Source organism: Diplodia corticola, assembly GCF_001883845.1.
Source record: "Diplodia corticola strain CBS 112549 chromosome Unknown scaffold20, whole genome shotgun sequence".
Lineage (NCBI taxonomy): Eukaryota > Fungi > Ascomycota > Dothideomycetes > Botryosphaeriales > Botryosphaeriaceae > Diplodia > Diplodia corticola.
Window position 1 is genome coordinate 91,962 of NW_017971499.1, and position 23,314 is coordinate 115,275.

General features: G+C 56.7%; 5 protein-coding genes across 5 annotated transcripts; 2 read left to right on the forward strand and 3 right to left on the reverse strand.

The window, feature by feature from the left end:
• Positions 1-101: 101 nt before the first annotated feature.
• BKCO1_2000031 (t-complex protein 1 subunit alpha) lies at positions 102-2,036 on the forward strand (the record flags this gene model as incomplete). The annotated part of the gene is made up of 3 exons (XM_020272210.1): positions 102-144; positions 318-1,591; positions 1,644-2,036. 3 exons carry the CDS (start codon positions 102-104, stop codon positions 2,034-2,036), a joined length of 1,710 nt encoding a protein of 569 aa, XP_020131086.1.
• Positions 2,037-3,756: 1,720 nt separating this feature from the next.
• On the reverse strand, positions 3,757-8,673 carry BKCO1_2000032 (rho guanyl nucleotide exchange factor; the record flags this gene model as incomplete). Its single annotated transcript, XM_020272211.1, has 2 exons — positions 3,757-6,374; positions 6,450-8,673. 2 exons carry the CDS (start codon positions 8,671-8,673, stop codon positions 3,757-3,759), a joined length of 4,842 nt encoding a protein of 1,613 aa, XP_020131087.1.
• A 447-nt stretch (positions 8,674-9,120) lies between these two features.
• BKCO1_2000033 (sister chromatid cohesion protein dcc1) lies at positions 9,121-10,326 on the forward strand (the record flags this gene model as incomplete). The annotated part of the gene is made up of 4 exons (XM_020272212.1): positions 9,121-9,239; positions 9,296-9,918; positions 9,968-10,134; positions 10,189-10,326. 4 exons carry the CDS (start codon positions 9,121-9,123, stop codon positions 10,324-10,326), a joined length of 1,047 nt encoding a protein of 348 aa, XP_020131088.1.
• Positions 10,327-13,630: 3,304 nt separating this feature from the next.
• BKCO1_2000034 (glycoside hydrolase family 47 protein) lies at positions 13,631-15,829 on the reverse strand (the record flags this gene model as incomplete). Its single annotated transcript, XM_020272213.1, has 6 exons — positions 13,631-14,114; positions 14,268-14,504; positions 14,618-15,042; positions 15,243-15,314; positions 15,373-15,523; positions 15,579-15,829. The coding sequence occupies 6 exons, from the start codon at positions 15,827-15,829 to the stop codon at positions 13,631-13,633; spliced, it is 1,620 nt and encodes a 539-aa protein (XP_020131089.1).
• A 998-nt stretch (positions 15,830-16,827) lies between these two features.
• On the reverse strand, positions 16,828-22,851 carry BKCO1_2000035 (sister chromatid cohesion protein mis4; the record flags this gene model as incomplete). Its single annotated transcript, XM_020272214.1, has 3 exons — positions 16,828-22,270; positions 22,325-22,523; positions 22,686-22,851. The coding sequence occupies 3 exons, from the start codon at positions 22,849-22,851 to the stop codon at positions 16,828-16,830; spliced, it is 5,808 nt and encodes a 1,935-aa protein (XP_020131090.1).
• Positions 22,852-23,314: the final 463 nt, after the last annotated feature.

Genomic DNA, 23,314 nt, shown 5'->3' on the forward strand with positions numbered 1-23,314 from the left:
AGATCGCAACGCCGGTGGAAGGCAGCCCTGGCCCGTTTTTGTGGCAGAAGCTCAGCGCGTCGAGCTCTCCACACCCCCCTTTCTACGCGTCCCACGACACCATGGCCGGTATCTTCGAGCAGCCGCGCAACGCCGGCACCCTTTGTACGTCCACCGCCCTCGTCGCGCCTTGCTTCCCGCCCCGCAGCCCCTCCGTGTCCCGCCGCACCTCCGTCCCTGCTCCTCTTCCACCGACTTCTCTCCCCCGCCATTCCTCCGCGAAGCTCTGCCTTTGCAGGAATGCCTGTCTTTTGCCCCCAGCTAATCCGCGACCACAGTCCTCGGCGGCCAGAAAATCAGTGGCCAGGACATCCGCGACCAAAATGTCCTCGCAACCCAAGCAATCGCCAATGTCGTCAAATCCTCGTTTGGCCCCTCCGGCCTGGATAAGATGATGGTTGACGACATCGGCGATGTGACTGTGACCAACGACGGCGCCACCATCCTCTCGCTCCTCGAGATCCAGCATCCCGCCGGCAAGATCCTCGTCGATTTGGCACAGCAGCAGGACAGGGAGGTTGGTGACGGTACCACCTCCGTCGTCCTGATTGCCGCCGAGCTTCTGCGCCGTGCAAACGAGCTGATGAGGAACCGGATACACCCCACTACCATCATCACCGGTTACAGGTTGGCTCTGCGCGAGGCCGTGAGGTACATGAACGAGAACATCGCCATCAAGGTCGAGAACTTGGGCAGGGAGTCGCTGGTCAACATTGCGAGGACCTCCATGTCCTCCAAGATCATCGGTGCCGATGGCGACTTCTTCGCCGACATGGCTGTCGACGCCATGCAGGCTGTGAAGACCACCAACCAGAAGGGCGATTCCAAGTACCCCGTCAAGGCTGTCAACATCCTCAAGGCCCACGGCAAGAGTGCTACCGAGTCCATGTTCGTCAAGGGCTACGCCCTCAACTGCACCGTTGCTAGCCAGGCCATGGTGACGCGCGTCACTGACGCCAAGATTGCTTGCTTGGACATCAACCTGCAGAAGGAGCGCATGAAGCTGGGCGTCCACATCACCATCGACGATCCCCAGCAGCTAGAGAAGATTAGGGAACGCGAGGCGCAGATCGTTCTCGAGCGTATCGACCTCATTCTGAAGTCAGGTGCCAACGTTGTCCTGACTACGAAGGGTATCGATGACCTGTGCTTGAAGGCGTTCATTGAGAAGGGTGCCATGGCGGTGCGTCGCTGCAAGAAGGAGGACTTGAGGAGAATAGCAAAGGCTTCTGGTGCGACGCTCGTCTCCTCGTTGTCGGATCTCAACGGCGACGAGAAGTTCGAGCCTTCGCTATTGGGCCATGCGGAGGAGGTGTCCCAGGAGCGCATCTCCGACGACGAGTGCATCCTGGTCAAGGGCACCAAGGTGCACTCTTCGGCATCCATCATCCTCCGCGGTCCCAACGACCTTTCTCTTGACGAGATGGAGCGCTCGCTGCACGACTCTCTCATGGCCGTCAAGCGTACGCTGGAGAGTGGCCGCATCGTTCCCGGTGGTGCTGCTGTTGAGACCGCATTACACATCTATCTGGAGGAGTGGGCAACCTCGGTGGTACGTATTCTATCCTTTGTCAAATCCTGCCTGTCGACTAACGCAACATCAGGGGTCCCGCGAGCAACTTGCCATTGGTTCCTTCGCCCAGGCCCTCCTCGTCATTCCGACCACCCTCGCCGTCAACGCGGCCAAGGACAGCAGCGAGCTCGTTGCCCAGCTCCGCAGCCGGCATGCGGTGGCGCAGCGCACCACAAACGATCCCAACGCCTCGACCGCAGCCGAGAAGGACGCGGCCAAGAAGAAGGACTACAAGAACTACGGCCTTGACCTCACCCGCGGCAGGCTCGTCGACCAGCTCAAGCAGGGCGTGCTCGAGCCCAGCATGAGCAAGGTCAAGCAGCTCAAGTCGGCCGTCGAGGCCTGCATCGCCATCATGCGTATCGACACCCTCATCAAGCTCGACCCCGAGCAGCGGGCCGAGGACGATGGTCACGGTCACTGAGAAGAGACTGACGTAGACATATGAGCTGAGATGGCCGCGCCGCCGTTCACGAAGCGGTATTTGTTGTAAGATGGAGCACCGTTGAGAATGGTTAGAAGCACTGGCGCCGGTGGGAAGTAAAATAAGAAAAATGAGTGTAGTCAGCTCAATGTGATAATACGATCATGAGTCTCAGCGCATTGATTACCGTTCATCGCAACTATGTGTATATCTTCGTTTCGCTCGCCGTAAGCCAACTCGGTGGTCGATTTAGCTTCGATGAGCAAGCAGCTTTCGAGATCCGTCCTCCCTGAAACATACCCTCCCGTGTCATCAGATGTCATACTGTGTCTCTGCGATAGATGTTACTGCACTGAACAAAACAATCTTACAGTTGAGCTTCAGGGTGACGAATAATGTCCCCTAAGATATCACGCCAAGACAAAAATGGTGATACTGTAGTAGCCAGGCGTACACACACCATAAGGCGAAGGAGGTAGGTAAGTGCTCAATGCATTCAGGAGCTGGATTTGAGAGCGATGGATCACGGAGCGACGATTCAGAGCCTTCCAGCCATGATCAACAAAAAAAAAAAAAAAAAACTGCGTTTGAGAGATAAATGCGGGAGGCTGTGCGAGTCAAGCCAGAAGGAAAGAAAGGGTACGTAGGTGTGGTAGCCTGGTGCGCAGAAGCCCTGAAGAGAGAGAGAGAGGGAGAGAGAGAGAGAGAGAGAGCCATTTTCCCTGAGCAGAGAATTCGTATGTAGGTTAAATGCTCTTTCACGACACATCACACAGCGACAGAAGGAGAAAATACATCGACGAAATCGTAAATGTCCTTCATTCATTCAAGGGCTTCCGGCATCCCGTATAGAAGAAGACCAAATCAAAGCGAGCAGGCACGCAAAATGAAGTTTCAAAGGCAAAGTTGATGTGATGGATAACGACTCTGGGGCATGTCTACCGCAACTGAGGGAGAAAGAAATCAAGAACAAGCAAAGAAACCTGAGCTGCCCCCCTCGCCATGACCTGGACCTTTATGATACACAATAGAACCTCCCCACCATGGTGTAGTAGCGCTTAAGAAGAAACCAAAGCATTAGATGAGAGACCCGTTGCTCATTTCTCATCGCCAACCAGCACCGCCCATGTATTTTCCCTTTGTTCCCCCACCCCCCCTCGATACCAAGTAGTAGTAGAGCTTCGCACCAATGACTCCTTCCTTCCCTTCCCCCCTCTGATCATTCCCGAAGTTTGCCCAATTAAGTGTGATGCCCTCAAAACCCCTGTGGATGGAATAAAGTTCAAATAAAAAGAAAAAAAGGCTTTTCATGAAAAGGAGGCCCGCCAAAACGAGCAAGAAAGGGATAATGTAAAAAAAAAAAAAAAAAAAAGGCTCGCTCCCGCCGCGAAACGGGAGTGAGAAGAAGAGAAAGAACCAGAAAAGGATAAGGTATCATATACTGTTATGCAAACAACGCTTTGATGGAGGAAAGAAACAGGGAACAGTGTTTAACAACAAGAGCACAATCAGAAAGTGCCGTTCGGAATGGAAGGCGGGGGCACTCCCAGTCGAAAATGTCGTGTCGAAGCGAAGAGGAAGATGCATCATCATCATCATCATCATCACCACGCAGCGGCCCGCGAGCATGGTTTGGAAACTGAGCGAAATACGTCTGAGGCGTGTTGGCAAGGAAACCTGAAAAAGGTACATCGGCGGGTCCGTGCTGGAAGGGACGAGATCAACCGTCCTTCAGCTGCGCTCTCAGGCCCAGGTTCTCCCTCTTCAGTCGCCAGTTCTCCTTTCGTAATCGCTCCGTCTCCTCCTGGGATTCGCGCAGTTTGCGGCGCATCTCCTCGGCGCCATCGCCTCCTTTCACGCCTCGCAGAATTCTTGCCAGCTCGTCGTTGAAACGGCCGTAGAGAGCCTCGTTCTCTGCAGTGGCTTCGCGGAACAAGTCGTCGAGTCTCTTGGCGCGGGCCTCCGAGACCTGGAGAGAGGACGCAACGTCGCCTGCAATGGACGCGGTGCGGTCTTGTAGCGAGGAAAACACCGACGGAATGCGCGCCTCCAGGGATGAAAGGCGGGCGACCAGAGCCGCGGTTGGGGAACTGTTGCGGCCAAGGGTGGCGATGGCACTGAAGCCATCGCTGGAGTTCGCCTTTGGTGTGGTTGGACGGAGGCGGCTGGGAGTCTGTGGCTCGGTTTGCATGCGGTTTGAAGTTGGGCGAAGCGGAGGGATCGTGCCATTTGGCAGATTCATGATCTCGTCGCCGAGCTTGCCGATCTCATTCTGAAGCACAGTCTGAGCACCGTTGATGGCGTTTTGCTCCCTTTGCAAACGCTCACGCAGCTTCTGTGGAGACTGCATCCGAAGCTTCCTTGTGGGAGAGAACATGATGGGCGCTCCCAAGCCCGACATAGGCTTACTGAGTTCGTCTGGATTCGGATTTCCTACAGCCTTGGGACGGTTTCCTGAAGAGGGACGCTCCGTAAGAGGGAATGTGGGAATGTTGCTGGCGCTGTGAGTAGGACGATGAAGAGTCGGAATGGCAGAGATGGTCTTGGGCGGAATGTTCTCCGTCAAGGTGTTTGCGCGTGGTTTCCTCATCGACTGTATGTTCAGGGGCGCAGGCGTGGGTGAGTCAATCTTTGACTTGGGCTGCAAGTTCAGTGGCGTAGGTGAGTCGGCTTTGGTCTTGGGCTGCACGTTCAGAGGCGCGGGAGAGTCGGTCCTTGTCTTATCACTGCCCCCTGCGGTACGCGGACGCGGAAGGGCACTGGCAGGGGCAGGCGAGCCCTCCTTGCGGACTGGGGATCCGTAGCGAGATAGGCTCGGTATCGCAGAAGGCTTGGGTGGAGAAGGCGTGTTCGGAGAGGCCGTCGGAATCCCATTTGGTTTGACACGACGCGGCGTTTGAGGCGCTCCTACCCACGGCTGAGGATCCTTTTGATTCTCTTGTAGGTTGGGCAAATCCGAGAGGGAGCTGCGACGTTTTCTACGGGGGCTCTCGCGCCCTTCTCCAATGGTAGCCAAAGCCCTCGAAGGGGAACCCTCTTCAACAGTGAAGGCTCCCATGACCGTGGGCCTGTCACGAGACCCTGGGCGTTTCGGTGACGCTCGCGCATCTTGGTCGGTTGAGTGGGACCTCAGCAGGGGAGTTGCCTTAGACAGGCTGGAGGCTTGCCCGTCGGTGTTGCGACCATCGGTGTTGCGATGCGCCTTGCTCAGCGTCCTCCACACCGAGCTAACCTTGGACTCAATATCGGACTTGCTGTTCTCCCGGCTTAATCCACTAAATCCCTTCAGACCGAAACGCCTCTTGAGCGAAGATGAATTCGAATGCATGCTCACGTTCGTCTTCGATCCGTACCGTGAGTTCATGGAACTCTGGCTAGGTGTCAGACTACCGCTTGACGATGGTCTGCCGAAAAGGGTGTCGATGTCCTCAATGAATCGGTCCAGGAGAGAGATGAAGTCATGGGAGTTGCCGTCTGGGACCAGAACCTCGGCAAAGGCCGCGGTGATCATTCCACGATCGCCATCGTTGGCTGTACCCGCTAGCAAATCCGCAAGAAGCTTGATGGAAGCGCGCAGGGCACGTTGGTTCTGTGGCATCAGCTCGCCAATCTGTTTTCGGAAAAACTCCTCAAAGTCGCCGGGATAGTCTTCCGGGTGGGATTGTAGGGCATTTAGAATTTCGACAGGCACGACGAGCCCCAATTTCTCCTTCCAGGCAGTCTGAAGAAACTTTTCATATGACCTGAAAAGAACGTCTACGGGCTGTTGTGAAGCAAGCTCAACATTGGCGGGTTCCTCTAGCAACGAGTTGTAGAGCTCATTGACTGCAAGCTCGTTTGCATTCGCTCTGTTGCGGATGACGCGACCCACAACATTCCCTTTCCGTGCGTGAAGTGAAAGAATATACGTTGCCAGAGTCTCCTCCAATTTCACAAGCGGGTCGTTGACATGCTCTTCTACGTCAAGCGAAGACCTGCTGGCCGTTTTGCTGCTTAACAGGTCATCCCTGGACGAAGGTCGGCTGGAAGACTTGTAGGGAGAATTCTGCCCGGAGCCGCCGTTCGGCGCGAATCTAGGAATGTCCCCGAGAACTGGCGGCGGGCGTTGTAATCTGCGCGGTGTACCTTCCTTGTGATTGTTGACGAAGACCTTGGAAAGAACCTTGGTGGGTGACCTACGATTGGATGATCCTGCCCGTTCGAGTATTATGCCGTCCTGAGCGGCCGCGTCTTCCGTCCGGATCTTCAGCGACTGCAAGATCTGCTGGTTCCGCAATAGGAATATCGGAGTCATTGCCGGATTTTGGATCCTGTTACGCAGCTGCAGGTAGTTGCCGACTGTACTACGTTAGTTGAAGGCCGGGCAGGGAAGGCGTCACACAGGCACCTGCGGCACCAGCTGGATCAACTCACCTCGCTTTGACAAAACCGGAAGCAGTTCCGTCGCTGTCACCTTGTCGCGAGTAGAATAGCCGTTCATGCCCTCGATCTGTAGCCAATACAGCTCCTCCGTTGCCGCAGTAACGGAAGCGATCAGTTCCACGCCTTCGTCACCAGCATTGAGCGTTCTTGCTCCCTTCTGAGGGTCGATAACAACGCGAATGCGAGCAGGATCACGACGTCCTTCAGGGATCATCCCATCGGCTTCCTCGAAGATGGCTGAGAAAAGGTTCATGTCCCCTGTCAGGCACCTCACGTCCCATTTGTGACTTTCACGTTCGGCTTCGGAAAAGCGACACTCGACCCTCGCCTTGACAGTCTCTTCCAGCCAACGGGCTGCCTTCATCTCGTACGACCCTGTGAGATAGAACATGCAGAGCGAAGAGGCGTTGAGCGAATGCAAGGTGGTCGGCGGCTGTGACGATCCATCCGAGTGATACAACTGAATCATCGAACCGTCATCGACTTCATGAAACCAAATGTTGTCGAGTTTCATGTGTTGCAAGAAGATCAACTGGGTCGCGATTTGAGGGGGTTCGTCGAGGGGCACACTGGGGTTGTCGATCTCTGCAAGGAGTCCTCTGGCGGACATGGTCTTGTGACCAGACTTGATAAGGAGCACAAGCTCATCGGCGAATAGGAGGAGGATGGCGGGGCTTGCACCTCTTGCCTTGACATCCTTGCGATAAGGCGGTGCTAGCTCAACAACATCCATAGCAGTGATCAGGCGGCCCTCGGGATGGAACGCTGAAGGCCATGAAGGTATCAGGTGCTGGAGGCGTTCGATGACCTTTGACAATTGCCCGGATGGAGAGTCCCGAGAACAGATCTCTGCAATGATGTCGCGGGCCTTTAGGAGCGGCTTCAGGGCGGGATGGCGGACGGGAAGTTGCTTCACAAGATTGTCGATGTAAAGGCTGTAGCGCGGAAGACGTTGAACAGGCTCGATGAGCATCGACATGAGCCTTTGCTCACCGGTCTCTTGCACACGCTTGGAGAAACTCGAGCCGGTCTCCCTCAGGAAAATCCTGAGATACTGACCAAACTCAGCGTGGGCTTGGATGTACTCGGTATAGCAGTCGGAAAACTTGGGGAACCACTCGACAAGGCACTTGGCGAATGCGAAGGTTCCAGTAACGTCCGCATGGAGGTCCTCGGGGGTTCCGGATTCGAGAAGCTCCCCGGCAGTGGCTTCAATGTCCTGGATCGCTTCGTTCTCGGTCCCCTCTATTATCTTGCGGATGTCCTCCAAGAAAGAGGTGTTGACAGTGAGAATCTCATCAAGGCTCGGCGGGAAGAGTCCTTCCAGAGCCTCCTCACTCGGACTCGAGCTGTTGGGGCTCTTGCTGCGCGCCTTCTGCCGGAAGTCTTCGGCGACACTGTGCAGCAGATCGTAGACCTTGCCGACATAGTTCTCCTCGGTGTCAATGAACTCGCACAGCTCACGTCGCAGGTTTTCCTTCTGCTGGCGCGTGAACTGGACGGAGCGACTGAGCCCAGTGGGCTTCGAGGGCGCGCGTCGCAGCCTCGTGGTGGGGAGAAATGACGGCTCGCCAAAAGCCTTGACCAGCGGCGCATACTCGCCGTATCGCGCATCCAACATGACCTGCTCGGCCGTCTCCTCGGGCAGGAGAGACTCGCGCAGGTTGCTGTCCAGCTCCTTGACCGATCCGGGCGGAAGCACCACGTCGACATCCAGCCACGAGACACCCTGCTCGGCGAGGGCTTGCCTCACATCCTGCACCACCTCGGCAGCGTTGTCCACCCGGGCCATGCGGCCTGCCAGCGAGGCGGCATGCGCCTCGCTGAAGAGTTTCGGGGCGGACGGGGGCCTCCCCTGCGAATTGGTCCGGCTCTGCCATGTCGACTTGGCCACCGGGGACAGCTCGCTGAAGTACTTGAAGAGGCTGAAGGCGAGGGCGCGACAGACCTCGTCCCCCTGGTCTTCGCGCGCGAGGCAGTCGACGGCGGCGTAGAGCGGTGAGCTCGGGGATATGGTCAGGCGCGGATACGACAGCAGGCCAGCGGGGGAATAAATGTGGACCTGGACGCGGCCAGCTGTCGAGTTGACGGTCTGGGTGGAGGTGGCGCCGTAGAAGACGAGGAACGGGGCGTTGGACAGCAGCTCGTCGGTGGTGTAGAAGGGCTCCAGCAGGTCGGGCGACAGCGCCGGCGGCGGCGGGCTGATGAGCACCATGTCGGGCGCCAATTGAGGTGTTTCGCAGCTGGCGACCGTCAGAGAGACCGCGCGGGGGGCGGTGCAGCGAGGGCCATAGGAGGGCGCGGACGGCGCAGGAGAGGTGGGGGAGGAGGCCGTCAACAGGAAGATGCGACGCTGATAGTCGACCGGCTTCCCGTGCGAAGTGGCTGGCTACTGTCCGGCGGATGAACCCCAGCTGGTGCAGCCAGGTAGGATGCATGACAGGGGCCGCCTTGCGATCCCAAAACGGGCGCGCTGTGGCGCCGCGCGACGCGACGACCGCTCGCTCGCGTCCGTCGGCTAAGCTGCCGCCCGCCATGCGACTGCTGCATCCGCCGCGACTGAAAGACGCTGCGCTGCCATCTGGACAGCCTTCCGCCGCGCCGCTCTGCGCTGCTCTCCGCCGGCCCCGCGTCCCGCCTGCTCCCGCCTGCGCCCGCCGCCATGTCGACCCAGGACCAGCGCGGCGTGCCCGTGGGCGTGGCTCATGCGCAGCAGCAGTTCCGCCTGCTCGAGCTCCCGGACTCCCTGCTGGACCTGCTGGCCTCGCCGAAGCCGCCGGTGTGAGTGCGCCGACCAGACGCGAGCCTTGGACGCGCCCTCTAACCTGCCAGGGTAGGCTGTCGATCAAGTCCAGGCCCATGCCCGCAACCCAGAGTGCATCAGCCCAGCAGGAGCAAGCCTCCGCCGTGCTCTGCACGTCCAACAAGACGTACCATCTCCGCCAGGTCCACACGTCCAACTCGGTGCATTTGACCCAGCCCGCCAATCTCAGTGCGCAGCCCGGCATTTCTGCCATCGCCAAGTGTGGCTCGGTGCTCGAGGCTCATCCCGTGACCGAATCCCCAGTCTCCTCGGTGAGAGAAGCCATTACCAGGATCTGGCATGCTGAAAACTGGGACGGCGACGGGTTCGCGCAGTTCAGCGGCGCAGTCGTGCCCAAAAGGAAAGAGGACTTCTTCGCGGATATTCCTTTTTCGGACGCGGAATGCGAGCAGGCCTGGGTAGAGCTATGCGCCTTCGAACACGAAGACAGCCCTGCTCTTCCGACTCTGCCCACATTATGGACTTACTGGAAGACCATCTTCACCACCGCTGTCGCCGAAGGAACAGACCTGGGTGCACAGTTTCAAATAGCGCACTTTGCAAAGACGCTGGAGGACGAGGAAGGTCTCCTCTCAGGGCTGGTCGAGGCAATCTTCTACCGTCTGTTGCCCGACGACCAAATGGCGGGTGATGACTGTAAGCTTGGTCTCCATCTCTTCCCAAGCTCGCCTCTAACGTCATTCAGGGGCCGCCGTCGATCGTGTCAAGTGTGTGCCGTGGGTTGGCCGCAGCCTTCTCGCTGCACTCGACTCACACTACAGGACTGCCCGACCTACGGCAGAATTCTTAGACCTCTGGAGAGACGCGCTCCCCGAGGCGTGGAGAGAAGACGCACAACTCGAAGCCATCAAGGTGCGTCGTACGGATGACTTTCTACGGCTTGAAGGATGCTGACGGGATGACCAGGGTGGCTACACTTTGCCGTCAGACCACACCATCGCGCCCTTGGGGGCGAGCACGCTCTCGTCGACAACAGCAAGCTCGGACAGCAGCAAAGGGCCGCGCAAGTGGCACGAAAGGTTCAAAGCGACGAGAAAACAGTAGGTTTAGCGAAGCTATAGCGACCAGGCTGGCGTCGTACGTGTTACCATCCAACAGCTGCGGCCGCCGCTGCGACCAAAAGCAGCAGATAGTAACAGCAAGGAAAGCCTTGATCGGGCACGTTTCGCAATGCCTGTTCCTGCATGCGCGGTGCGACTCTCGTGTTCTGCCGTGATGTGTGACACGGCTTTGAAGCAAACAGGACGGGCGACCCCAACAAAATTTCCCTCACCCAGCCTCCGAATTTTCTCTTTCTGGGAGGAAACCAGCCACACGGGCTGAATCTGGGTAGGATGCCGGGAGGGCGGGCTCCACCCGGGACGGCACGCCCTGTACGTAATCCTGACCTATAAGAACGACGGCTCTCCGGACGCGCTCCGCACGCGTTTCACATGTGCGACGCGTTCTAGGAGCTTATATCTCCGCTGCTTATACACGGCTTTGCTGTCTGCACGCCAACGGTGCATCGGGTGTACCGCGAGAGCTCTCAAAGAGGCAAGGTCTTGTAGGCTTGGCTGCTCCGGCTGCGTGAGCAATCCCAAGCCAGAGGTTCGAAATGGCCTCTGACACATTTCTCCTGCGCATGCGGTTCATCAGCAAGCTGCACCAGTAGCTCAAGGCGAGCGTGCCAAGTATGTACCTAGCCAGCCTCCCCAATTTCCAAATTTAGGGTGAAGCGACTTCGACATGCTGATATCCGAGAGACGCAACGCAAGTCAGCTGTCCGCGATGATCCTTGCTGCTCATCCTACTACGCATCGCAGAGTCGCGGAGTCATGGCCTGAACACGGACGGGCGACGTGAGGCCAGATGCAGCTCTCGGGCCCGGCGGTAGGTGGGCAAGCGCGCGTCTATTCATCCGCGGTCAATCTTGGATCTCCGCTAATCGCACGCGGCCGTTGATCCCGCGACGTCTACTTGCCTGAGAAGGAATAACGGCGCTCGACGGGTGGAGTCAAACTGTCGGCATGGGGCCACAGGGCGGATTGCCGGACGTTAGCGATCTCAAACCGGCAAAACGACGTCATCCAATCTCATCAACTCCACGCCCTCGTACGCTCCGATCGTGAGCCAAGCTTTCTGACCGAGTCTAGATCCGGACTTCGACCACGGATTCGACTCCGACTACTCCAATTGCAGAAACCACTGCGAAAGATGCACGCGCTCAACACCCACGACCAGCTGAAACGAACTGCCACCTGTCATGGCCACGCCCGCTTCCCACACGTCACCCTCACACACGCCATGCACACGCCCTTGCCCCACTGCTCATCTTCAGCTGCTCCATCCTCCCCTCCAGCTCCTCCACCCACTCCTCGCCCAAGCTAGCCCACGCCTTCAGCCTCCACCGCGCGATCCTCGCCACCGCAGCATCCGCCGCTTCCCGGCGCGCGGCCCACCTCTACTCACCCAACGGTGCCAGCACGAGCCGCTCCGTCCGCACGCCCGTCTGCCAGGCCCGCGCGCCGCCCGCCGCCTTGCTCGCGGCGCGCACACACTCATCAAGGTCCATGCCGCCCGCGCGCGCCGAGTCGACGCCGTCAAACCAAGCCATGGAACCCACGGGGCAAGAAGAAAGAGCAATCTCCGCTGCCAACGAAATGAGGAGGAACATGTAGTTTTTTTTGGACTTGGACGGCGGTTCGTACCGCATCAGATCCCGCGTTCTCGACCTTAGACGCCGCACGGTGGGCCTCAGCACGTCACGTTTGCGCACGCGCGCGCGTATAGAAAGACGCCGTCCCGGTCGTCATCGGCGATGAGACCATATGGACGAGAACAGCGGGCTGAGGACGCAAGGTTGAGAAGTCATCCTTTTCTGCCATCAGCTCCTCCCCCCCCCCCCCCCCCCCCCCCCCCTGTCCGTGCTCCCGCGCCAATAACGTCGCCGGGTTGGGACACTTGCTTGCCCTGGGCGGCAGGCGCACACTCGTGGACGGAGCCGGTCCTGATGAAGCGCCGCCGGCACGGGCAACGGGTCGAGGCTGATGGCGGCAGACGCGCGGAGCAAGGCCACGGCCAGCTGCTGCGACGTCGCGCCTGCACCGCAGCCGAGGTCGAGGGTGCGGGAGGGGCGTGGAAGATGGGGGGGAAAGGAGGGGACGTGCAGGAGTTGGTTGGTCTTGAGGAAGAGGTAAGCGATGTTTTTGGCCCGTCGAGGTGGGCATGCTCTATGGTGCTTTTTGAGAGACGTTCCGGGTCGTTAATCGGATGCTCCGGGAGAAGCTGAAGGTTTACTGTGGTGGAGGAAGAGGAGCTACGCACTCGTTTGGAACAGGGTAAGGAGAGGACGTCTCGTGATAGAAGCGGCAGCCCCTCGCGAGGCTCTCGGCGTTGCTATTATTTTGTGGCATGATTGATTTCGAGCATGCTGAAGAGGTAAGTCTTGCTGCGGGACCGGACTGAATACCCCATCCTTCTCTGCTCCCCTTGCCAATCCCCCCCTCGCCTCGACGTAGACGTCACCTGCTGTTATCAGCAAACACGCATGTGCACCCAACCCAAGTCCGCTCTTCTTCGTGAATGCAGCGAGAGAGCGGAGGTCCAGAGCAGACGGCTGAGACTATTCAACTGCTCCCCGATGCACGTAATGTAGGCTGCCGCGCTACTCAGTTTGAGTTTCAGAGCGGAAAGCTTGAGCGACGATGCGGGGTCCATTCAGCCGCTTAAGCCAAGCTACCAGCAGGATGGAATATGCACCAAGGATGTTAGCTTTCATGATGGAGAGCTACTTAGATCTTGGTCGACCGTCCTTACATTAGTGCCTTGCGTGCTGGCGCGATTCTTGTGTACGGTTAAGGTGCCCTAACTCTTCGTATTTGTTCTTCTTTCTGTTCAAGATTCGATTATAGACGATCAGTTGAATAGGAGTTGCCTAGAATCCTCAAGTCGGTTGCTCGGTGAACAGCAAACTCGAGATCCTGCTTCCGGAAGCATATGATTTGAGGGGAAAAGAAAGGCAATTAGCTGAGCAATTAGATGAAGCAGCTTGAGCATCAGCATCAAAGATGGCACTAACGGCCGCTACGGCCGCTCACAAGACTCCTCCACATCATGACAGGATGGCTCAGTGGCATGGACCAGGCCGAAGAGCGTCGAAGCCCGCCGAGCTCAAATCTCTCTCTCTCTCTCTCTCTCTCTCTCTCTCTCTCTCTCTCTCTCTCTCTCTCTCTCTCTCTCTCTACATCTCCATCGCAGAACTCACGTCCCAACCCAGCACCTCAGTACTGCCCAATTCCCCTCAACCCAACCCAACCAGCCACTTCACTTCACTCCACTCTCCCAACGCCCCCTCCCCCTCCATTATTCACCTAACCACCTTCATCGGATGCGCCTCAGTATTAAACACCCACTCCTGCGCCCCCGCCGTCCACCCGCCCCCGACCTGCACCCCCTCCTGCGGCGCATGCGCCAAAAACGCATACTTGAGCGTCTCCGCCAAAAAGAAACTCGGCTGATAATTCGCGAAGCCGCCGCCACCGGCCGCGTTGACGTCCTTTAGCGTGCTGAAACCGACATCTCCCGCGACGGTGGAGAACTCGCGCAGGTTCCGCACCGCGTGCCAGATGTAGTCCTGGTACTTGCGGTCGCCGGTGGCGCGGTAGGCGTAGTAGAAGGACTCGAGCGCCTCGGGGCCGAGGCCGTAGCCGCTGCCGCCGCCGGCGGCGTCGATCCAGAAGCCGGCGCGCGCGTAGAAGGCGGTTTGGTTGGCGGGGATGGGGGTCCCGCCGTTGGTTTGGTTGGTGTTGCTGAGTGGGTCCCAGCGGAAGACGTCGGGGCCGAGGCCGGTTCTGGGGGGGTTTTTTTTGTTAGGTTTGGTGGTGAGTGGGGAGGGGGGCGGTTTTTTTTTTTTTTGGTGGAGTGGGAGGAGGGTTGGTTACGGTACAGAGGGAGGGAGGGAGGGGGGAGGGGAGACAAAGAAAGGGGGAGACACGATCACTTACAGTGTCTCGTTGTAGATGGCCTCGCAGCCGTCGACCAGCTTCAGCCCGAAGTCGATGTAGCGCTGCTCCTCCAGCACAAGGCCGCCCAGGATGAAGTTGCCGCCGTCGAAGCACGCGAGGTGTTCGCTGTAGCCGACGATGCGGGAGCCGTTGTGGAAGGCCAGGAAGGTCAGGTCCGGCCGCGAGCTTGGGTGCGACTCGAGATACTTGATGCTCGACTCGACGGCCGTTACCCATCTTCGTTTTTTGTTTCCCGAATCAGTAGCCGTGCCAACTCCACACTCTTTCGCCTTCTGCTAATATGTATGCCAAAAGAAAAGAGAAGAAAAGGGGGGAAAGAAAAAGCTCACCGATCCTTATAAAACTCAAACCTCGTCGGGTCATACACAAACATCTTGATCAGATACTCATAGAAGCTGTCCACACCCCCCACCCACCCCCCTTCCTCGCTCGTAAACCTCCCCGTCGTGATGTTGATCTCGATGCCAATCAGGCCCGGGTACGGCTCGCCAAACTTGCCGCGCGGGCTGACGAGCCAGTCCTGGCCCTTTTGCGCGAGCTCGCCGTACTCCGGCTCCCCCGTGAGGTCCGACAGCCGGGTCCACTCGAGCACTAGCGTGCCGACCTGGGCGATGTTGTTGTCGGTCGCGCCGTCGGTCGAGCGGTTGTTGATGTAGAGCCCGTTGGACGGGATGCCCGTCGGCGTGTCGAAGCCGAACTTGAGCGTGTCGGCGAGGAGACGCGCTTGCGGGAGGAGTGCGGCGGCTTGGGTTTCCTTTTTGTTTTTCATAAATTTTCCAATTTGTAAGACGAATGGTTACTCCCGAGGGGGGTCAAGAAGTTTGAGGTGTGACGTATGGAGTTTGTTTCCCTTTCTCCTCTCCTTTTCTTTTTTTTCCAATAGGAGTTTTTTTCTTTTCAGGTTTGGAGAAAGAAGTTTCGACTGTCTTTTTGTGCAGCTTTCAGGTAACTCACATTTTTGACCAGGTGTGCCAATGGGCCAGTCAGGAGGTCGTGGGCAGAGAGGAGACCAGCGAGATGGCGGATCTGGAAGAGGGGTTCAGCGGTCCGTCGGTGTGGGTTGGGAAGCAGCTTCGCTACGAACATTGGTCTCAAACAAGCTGCACTTCCTGTTCGTAGAATCGTGAGTGTAGTCGATTGTGGGAATGAATTCCAAGGACCTGTCCACAATGGACTGCAGGCCCATGATGCTAGCCGTGCTCAGGGCATCCACCACGGTCAACCCCCACCCGTTGCTATTCGCGGCAAAATCAGTTCGAATGACAAGGCACAGAGGTAAGTCGGACGCACTAATTGCTCACAAAGGTCCGGTTGAGCGGTCGCAGCTCGTCGTTGGGGAAAGCGTAAGTGTAGTAGCCCTCCCAAGCAGTGGTGAAGATGTCTTTGATCTGCGCGGCCCGTTCATTCTCTTCCGCAGTGGGGACAGCGCTATCCTGTCTCGCACCAAGCCGACCACGGGGGACACCAGCCGGCGATGCGGCCGCGAATCCCAGGAGGACGGCTTGGGCAGAGGCGAGACGCAACAAGACGTCGAAGCGCATGATTGCTTCGAAGCGAAAACGAATGAGCTGGGGAAACAAGCAAAAGTGAATGAATGGATAGTCGCTGCAGCTTGGACGAGGAACAAATAGGAGACGTCCTCAGACCCTACTTATATCGCCCGAGAGAAGCGGTGAGCTTGTTTATGATGCCAAAGGCCAGAACCTTGCACAACGTCTACTATCTGCCGCCTTCGGGTCATCATTGGGCGGCGCCGGGCTTGCATATCCAGTGCCACCTTCCCAAAAGCCTGGACCCGCAGCAAACTCCACAGCCGGCCCGCATGGAACCATTTTGACTGTGCGGGGGGGATATTAGACGGATGATATCACGGCTGATCTCGGCCTGTTCGGGAGCAACAAGGTTAAGGGGTACCTGGCATGCCAAGCCAGTGGACGTTGCAGCCGCCTATCAACATCCCAGCCACGGCCCTGCTCCTGCCTGAAATAAGGAAAATGGGAGTCGAGAAAAAAAGTATGCAGCAGCGCTAAGTATATTGCGGCACGCAGGAACCACAATTTCTCCGCAACTCTGTTGCTTGACGTGATTCTCTCCTCTGACGTGCAGCATCGCATGACCCTTTGAAACATGCCACTCGATCGACGAATGCAAATGTATTTTCTCTAGCATTAAAATCGACGTTAATGGTAACGAGGCCAGAAGTGACGAGACCTCGATCGGGGTATATCAAGCAATCCAGCCATCTCGGCTTTTCCCCCGCCTCGCTTGCTATGCTTTGCTTCAGACAACGAAACGAAAAAACCCTTGCGAAAGAAAACCCAGACCATACTGTACTGAAAACTCACGTATCCGTCGTAATAGCAAGCTGCTATGCCACCCATGCGCAAAACGCGCCCTTCAGCCCATGCGCGCGTAAAATCTGCTCTTGTAGCTGTGGATGGTATGATGGCGATTCTCCCGGCCCAATGCAAGTTTTGAAAAGAAAAGACGCGCACACCCACCCCTTTTATGTTTCCCTCTGTCGATCCCCTCTTGATTATCAAACCACAGCTTCTTCGTCGTGACTGCCGCTTGAACCTCTCGAACCCCTTCTGCCCTTCGCCATCTTGGGCTTGCCTGACAGCCTGCCCCGCTTCTTCTTAGGAGTCCCGGACGAACCCATGGAACCCTTGCGCTTGCGACCACGTGGGCCGGCTCCACCAGGCGTCTGGCTGCCGCCGCGGCTCTCGTCTTCGTCATCCGGTGTGTCGTAACCCGCCGCCCTGGCTACCAACTCGGCTTCCTCGTCGTCTTCCGACGCGACCCTGAGCTCGTTGTCGATCGAGAGCAGCTCCGCGAACGCTTTGCACTGCGCAACCATGGCCTCGGTGCTGGACAGACAGTCCATGAGCGCAAGCATCTTTTCCCAGAACTTGTCCGGCACGATGAAGGGCTGCCGACTGGGCGCTTTGTTGAGGTCCTTGATGGTAGGCTTGTTGCCGGTCTTGCCGCCCTCGCGCTGCTTCTGCAGACCCCAGAGACGGCGAAGATAGGTCCGAGTTTCCCAGATCATGGTCAAGACGATCGACGCGATGGTGAGATGCTTGAGACGCTCCGGCGCAACATCCAAGGACTTGTTCTGTGTCTCGCCATTGAGGAAAGACTGTTGAATAGGCTGTTGCGCCAGCAGCGAGGGGAACGGTTCCGTAGAGTTATCGAACGACTGCTGCAGCATGGGAGCGAAGGCCTCAATGGATGTGGCGACCGGAGGTGGTGCTGCAGGCTCATCCAGACGGACCTTCAGTACCTCCAGCTCGATGGCGTGGGCCACCGGAGTGCCCGTGTTTGAAACTATCTTCTCCATGTTTGAAACGAGCGAAAGCAGCTCGTCAACTCGGACGTAATCGAAAAAAGCCAGATTCTCCAAGCAGAAGCGAGAATAGAGCAGATGTGGTGGAACATCCTCAGAAGTATCGAGTTTGGAAAAGTCGAAATCGGCCTTTGAAGCCAGGTTCAGCAAAAACTTCTTACGGACCTTGCTGTTGCCCGTCTTGAGAACTTCAAACAATGAACGAAGCTTGGGTGCGAAAGGATGAGTGGTTGCGCCATGCGTATCATGAAAGATACTTTGCTGGTATTCGAAAGCTTGGTGGCATGCCTTCATGTACTCCTTCTCAAACATGCTCTCGTGCTTTTGATGCAGTGTCTTGTGCTCTTGGAACGCAAGGTTGGCGATGAACTGGTTGGTTGACGTCTCAAGAGCCACCAGAGCGGGGCCGCATTCCTTCGGATGTACCAGACCTTGACGATTGATGCTGGCAATGACTTGGGCTGCTATCATGGCGGGCTCCTCGGCTGGCTCCAATGCGATGCGGACAATGTGGTGCAGGAACCGCTGAGCAATGCCGCTGCAAGCACCATCGTCGTCACTGGCGATTAGGGATACCTCAAGGCGTTCAGACCCGCGAGTTACACCCTCACCCACCTTGATCTGGGCACCCGACTCCGACTTGGCTTCTTGCTTGGCAAAGAACGTCTTGAAAGCAGACAAGACGATTTGTTCCAACTTTGTATCGCGGTTGTGGAAGACAAGCTCAAAAGCAGTCGTGACATCGGTCCGGAGAAAGTGGAAAGGCCAGGCCTGGCAGATCATGCCGATGCTCTCGAAAGCCATCTCCCGCAGATTGTGTGGGAGCTTTTGGCGAGTGAAAGGCCGGATTACATCAACAATCAAGCCGGCAACTGAACTACCTTTCCACCACGGAAACTTTTCCTTGAATGCCGCAGTGTGTGGATCAAAGTTGCAGCATTTCCCGAAGTAGCCTGCGATCATCATATACCGCTTGACCCTGTTCTGAGCCTGGGCTGCCTGTGGGGTATCATCGGTGAAATTAGTGTCTTTGCTTGCATACACACCGTTGATGACTGAAATAGTCAGCCGGACAAGGCGCTCGGTGTTCTGGAGGACCCCGTCAATGATCCAGAGGCATTGAGCGACCTCGTTCAACTCCATTTTGCCAAGCTTCGAAACGCTCGCCAGCAGAGCATCCTGAACCGCCTTGAGGAAAGTGTTCTGGAGCGACGAGAGAGAAGGCAGTGTGTGACGAAAAATGACGATGACTGAGCGATATATCAGCAGATCATCCGTGTTGGACAGGTTCTGAATGTAAGGCTGCAGGAGCTGTAGCTGATCTCCTGTGAAAAGTTTTGGGTTCGCCCTTGCGAATACAGTCAAAGTCTGCAAGATGTGTTGCTGCGATGGGTTTTCTGGAAGTTCTGTACTGTCAATGACGCCGTCGAACATGACAGCAACCATGCTCTTGCAAACGTTGAAATTAGCGGTGCTGTTCTTTGACCCAGGTGATAGGACATTCTCTAGGAGAGCGTCGAGCACAGAAAGAACGGTCTCGCCGCGCTGGACCGTCCTGATGATGAGCACGACTTGGTTCTGAAGAAGAAACTTGGACTGAGCACGCTCCATCTTGTTAGTCGCATGGAAAGGTGTGAACCAGATCTCTTCAAATGTCGTCCTTGCAAGCTCAGAAACGCCGTCGTCGACATCCTTGATGCGCTGCAAGAAAGCTTCAGCAATGGCTGTCTTGACATCTTTGGACTCATTCCTGAGATATATATCCCTGAGGAGCTTCATGGCTCGCTTTCGGACACCAACCGCGGCATCGTGCGCACGAGCAATGATCCTGTCAAACACCTCATTCTCGAGTGACGGCTTGAATTGAAGACACTTAGCAAGGAGACCAAGTGCAGAATCTCTGACCAGTGGAGATTGATCGGATGCGCAGCGCAAGATCTGGTGGATGATGTAGTGACCGTTCTTCAGAATGGAAGGATCCTTTTCCAGAAGTTGAACGACACTTTTCAAGCTCCTGCTCTTGACTGTGGCCTGATCGCTGGTCATGGCACTGAGAAGGATGGCGAACATGCGCTTGAACGCTTTGCAGAAAGGGAGCCGAAGTGCGACAATAGAGCCAGCGAGGATGCCTTGGGCTGTCGACACTTTGGTAAAGTCAAATTCCTGTTCGAGCCACTTGGGATCCAGCATCATGTTTCGTAATTGGATCGCCAGAGTTCCACGCATGTTTTCGTCCTCATCTTTGTCTAGATAACCGTGAACCTCTTTAGCCCACTGAGTTACGTGGTAGCCTTGGGCGCTCTGTAGCTGAGGATCATCTAGGTCGCGAGACTCCAGATACTCCAAAACCACGCGGTAAGGACCATCGAATTCGAGAAGATCGGCATCTTTTGAGTTATCGTCCAGAATATCCTCTGCGGTGTTGGCAAGTTGGCGAGAAAGCTCCGACTCTGCTGTGTCAATACTTTTTACAGCGCTTTTGACGTGAAGTTGTAGATCCAGAATGCCAGATCCCATCAGCCCCATCAAATCCAGAGCCATGTTCTTCGCGGGCGCCGGGCTCTTGTCGTTCTCAGCGAGGCCGATCATGTTCGATAGAAGAGCTCTCAGAAGTAGCTCCGCTGCAGGCCAGTCGGACGATCCGAGGACAGTCAGGAAGTCCTCTGTAAAAATGTCCAGCAGGTTGCGGTAAGGCTGATCACCAGTTTTCGTAGCTGTCATTGCTCGTTGAACCATGAAGTTCACCAGGTAGCGAGCGCTTTTCTGCGCGTCCTCAAAGAGTGGCTTCATGACGCTGTTCAGCTCTTCAATCAAGTCCTCGCGGTCCATTTGAGCAGCATCATGCATCTCAATGATACCGGACTGGTCAGGAGCAGGAGAACGAGCGCCATTCTGAGATGCATTCTCATCATCCTCGAGCTCATCCAACCGCAAGCCTTGTACATCTTTGTGCGTGTCCTTGATCGAACGGGTCGCGCTGGTCTGGATGAGTCGCATTAGCAACGCTGAGACTAGCTGGATCGGCTTTCCGTTCAACATCTTGAACTGTCGAGCGCTTTGTCGAGTTACGGGGAGCTTCTCCAGGGACGTGAGTATCTCGTCGAAAATAAAAGTCCTCTGATCAGGGTAGCGCGCGAAGATCTTCGCCAAGACGTCCATAGCGATTCTGCGCATGCCTTCGCACTTCTGGATTCCAAGCGCTGAATCCTTTTCCGTGGGTGCGTTTTCGACGAAGATCAGCGTGGTCGATACAAATTCCACTGAAGTGACGGCGCTGTCAGAGACATCGACCTTAACAATCATTTCCGCTAGAAGCCTGAGAACCTTTCCTGCCATCTGCAGAAGCGAGTTAAGGTGCCCTCGTTGCGCAGAAATGATCTTGAAGGAGGCATTGTTAGTCTCAGAATTGCGTGCCTCGAAGACGGGTATCATGCATGTTTCCAGAACATGCTTCAGAGCATCAAGAATACTGGATAGAATATCCTCTGAGTAGAGCTGCTTCTCTTCACGCCCAGCTGTCATGATCCTGAGAAGTATCCTGGCAGCTTGCAGTCCATGTTGTGCCCTGTTGAGACGGCCAACCCATTCTTCGATATCACCCTCTGACCAATCTTCACCAAGCGTGATGGAAAGACTGGAGACACTGCTGACAGCTCCCTCACATAGCTTTTGCAAGCGACTGAGACTATCCGCAGGGATATTTCCGAAAGCCTTGGCGGAGATGACCTTGTGCAAGGCGGAGTCCAGTCTCGACTGTGCATCCGAAGAGAGGACGGGAAGATCGTTGTCGCCAACGTTGCTAGGGACGAAGAACCTCGCGGCATCGGAGGAAATGTTTCCGGAAGTGTCCGGCTGTAGTTGATCCTCAGCCTCGAAGATATCCCCAATCAAGTTCTGCAGGCGCATGACAGTCGCTTCGATCCTCTGTCTCTGGTCGATGCTCATTGTTGGTACCACATCGTCTTCCCGTTTGCGTTTGCGCGAAAGTCCATCTTCACAAGCAAGAATTCGCGCGTCGACGTCTGGATGGGCCTGGTACTCGATCTTTTGCAAAGCTGAAGGAAGTTTAAGGACGACGATTCCAGCGCCAACCCGTCTCTCTTGCGATGAAGGAGGAGCCTGTGTATCCTCAACTCTAGGCTGTGGTCGGGCCTCGACAACCAGTTGCGGCCGGACCTCGACCTTAGGCTGTGGCATGACATTGACACTGGATTGCACAGGCTTTGGCTGCGAGCTCTTGGGCGGAATTACGACTGCTACCTTGGTACTCTGGCTGGACGAGAGGTCGTTCTGTTGCGGTGCGTCTGCATCCGAACGCTCGGTTTTGACTGGAGTAGTCAACGGGACATTTTGCCTGGCAGGCTGTGGCGTTGCTTGAGGCGTTTGCGACTGCGAAACAGGAACAGGACGCCGTGGCGTTTGCTCCTGCTGCCGTGATTGGTGACCATCAGGACGCTTGGATGGTGTCTTGGTCTTCTTAGTGGGCGAAGTTGGGGTGGGATAACGAAATGCGACGTTCGTCTTGTTCAACACCATAGCCGAGAAGGCACCAAGACGTGGTGTCGGTGCCTTTTGCGAAGTGCCAGTGGAGTTGTTCACCGCCGAAGGCCCTTGGGCTGGGCGCTTAAACTTGCTGGGGAGGTGTCAGTTCAGAGCTTCATGAGTGAAGTGGGAGATCTGAGCATACAACTCGGTCAACTCGGATGGTCTTAGTAGCTGCTGGAGCTGTTGTAACGACTGCTGTAGCCGGTACGAGGTGCTCTGTGTATTCGAAGCAGCCTCCGCATTGAGCGAATCCAAGCCCCTCCTTGCCTTTTGCCGCTCCTCGGTATGTGTGAAGATGGTATGGTTCGTATGAGGGAAGCTGGAGGGGAAGGGTATGATACCTGTGAGGCTGTTAGAAATAAGCGGTCGCTAGTGCACGTGGGCATTATCGGCTGCGCGCAGCATTGTACAGCAGGACATGCAATTGCCCACATAGGGAAGGTGCGGCTTCCAATGCTGCAGAGCTCGGTGATGTGCAGCGAGACCCAGGTGGAATGACGTACTGGGATCGAAGGGCGTTATGGAGCTCAAGGGGGAGAACTGCAAAGCATCATCCACAGTGGGCAGACGAGGCCGTATGGGAAGGACCATGGCATTGTTGGGAGGCCATGGCCCATTTGCTTGTCCGTTCGCACCATCGCCATTCACAGCACCGCTCGCGGGATCCATCTCTGCCCTGCTTGGCGGCCGGCGCGATTATCGAAGTGTCGTTGACAAGAGAGTTGCTCGCAGTCCACCGGAAGTGGGGGGGGTTGGGAGGCTCGATCGCTGGGCTCCGCGCGGTTCATTCACCGCGCTGCTATATGTTGCAAGACGGAGACATCGGAGGTGCGGCGGAGGTGTCGGCGGCGCGGCGCGCGAAGATGGTGGAGGGCGCGGCTGGTTACGACTCGCAGGGTACGGCCATTTGGAAGGGCGAGAGCGGGACGAGAAGCCAAGGAAGCGTACGGGATGGCGTAAAGGGTCTCCGGAGCCGGCACTCGAGTAGTGGTAGGTTGCGGAGCTAGATGGAGATGGCCCTGGTGAGCCAACGCGAACGCGCGACGTAGGGCTGAAACACGCCCGTTGCCAGTCAACGGCCCCCCAGCCATACAAAAAGCGGCCACCACTAAATTCATGAGCGCGAAATCCC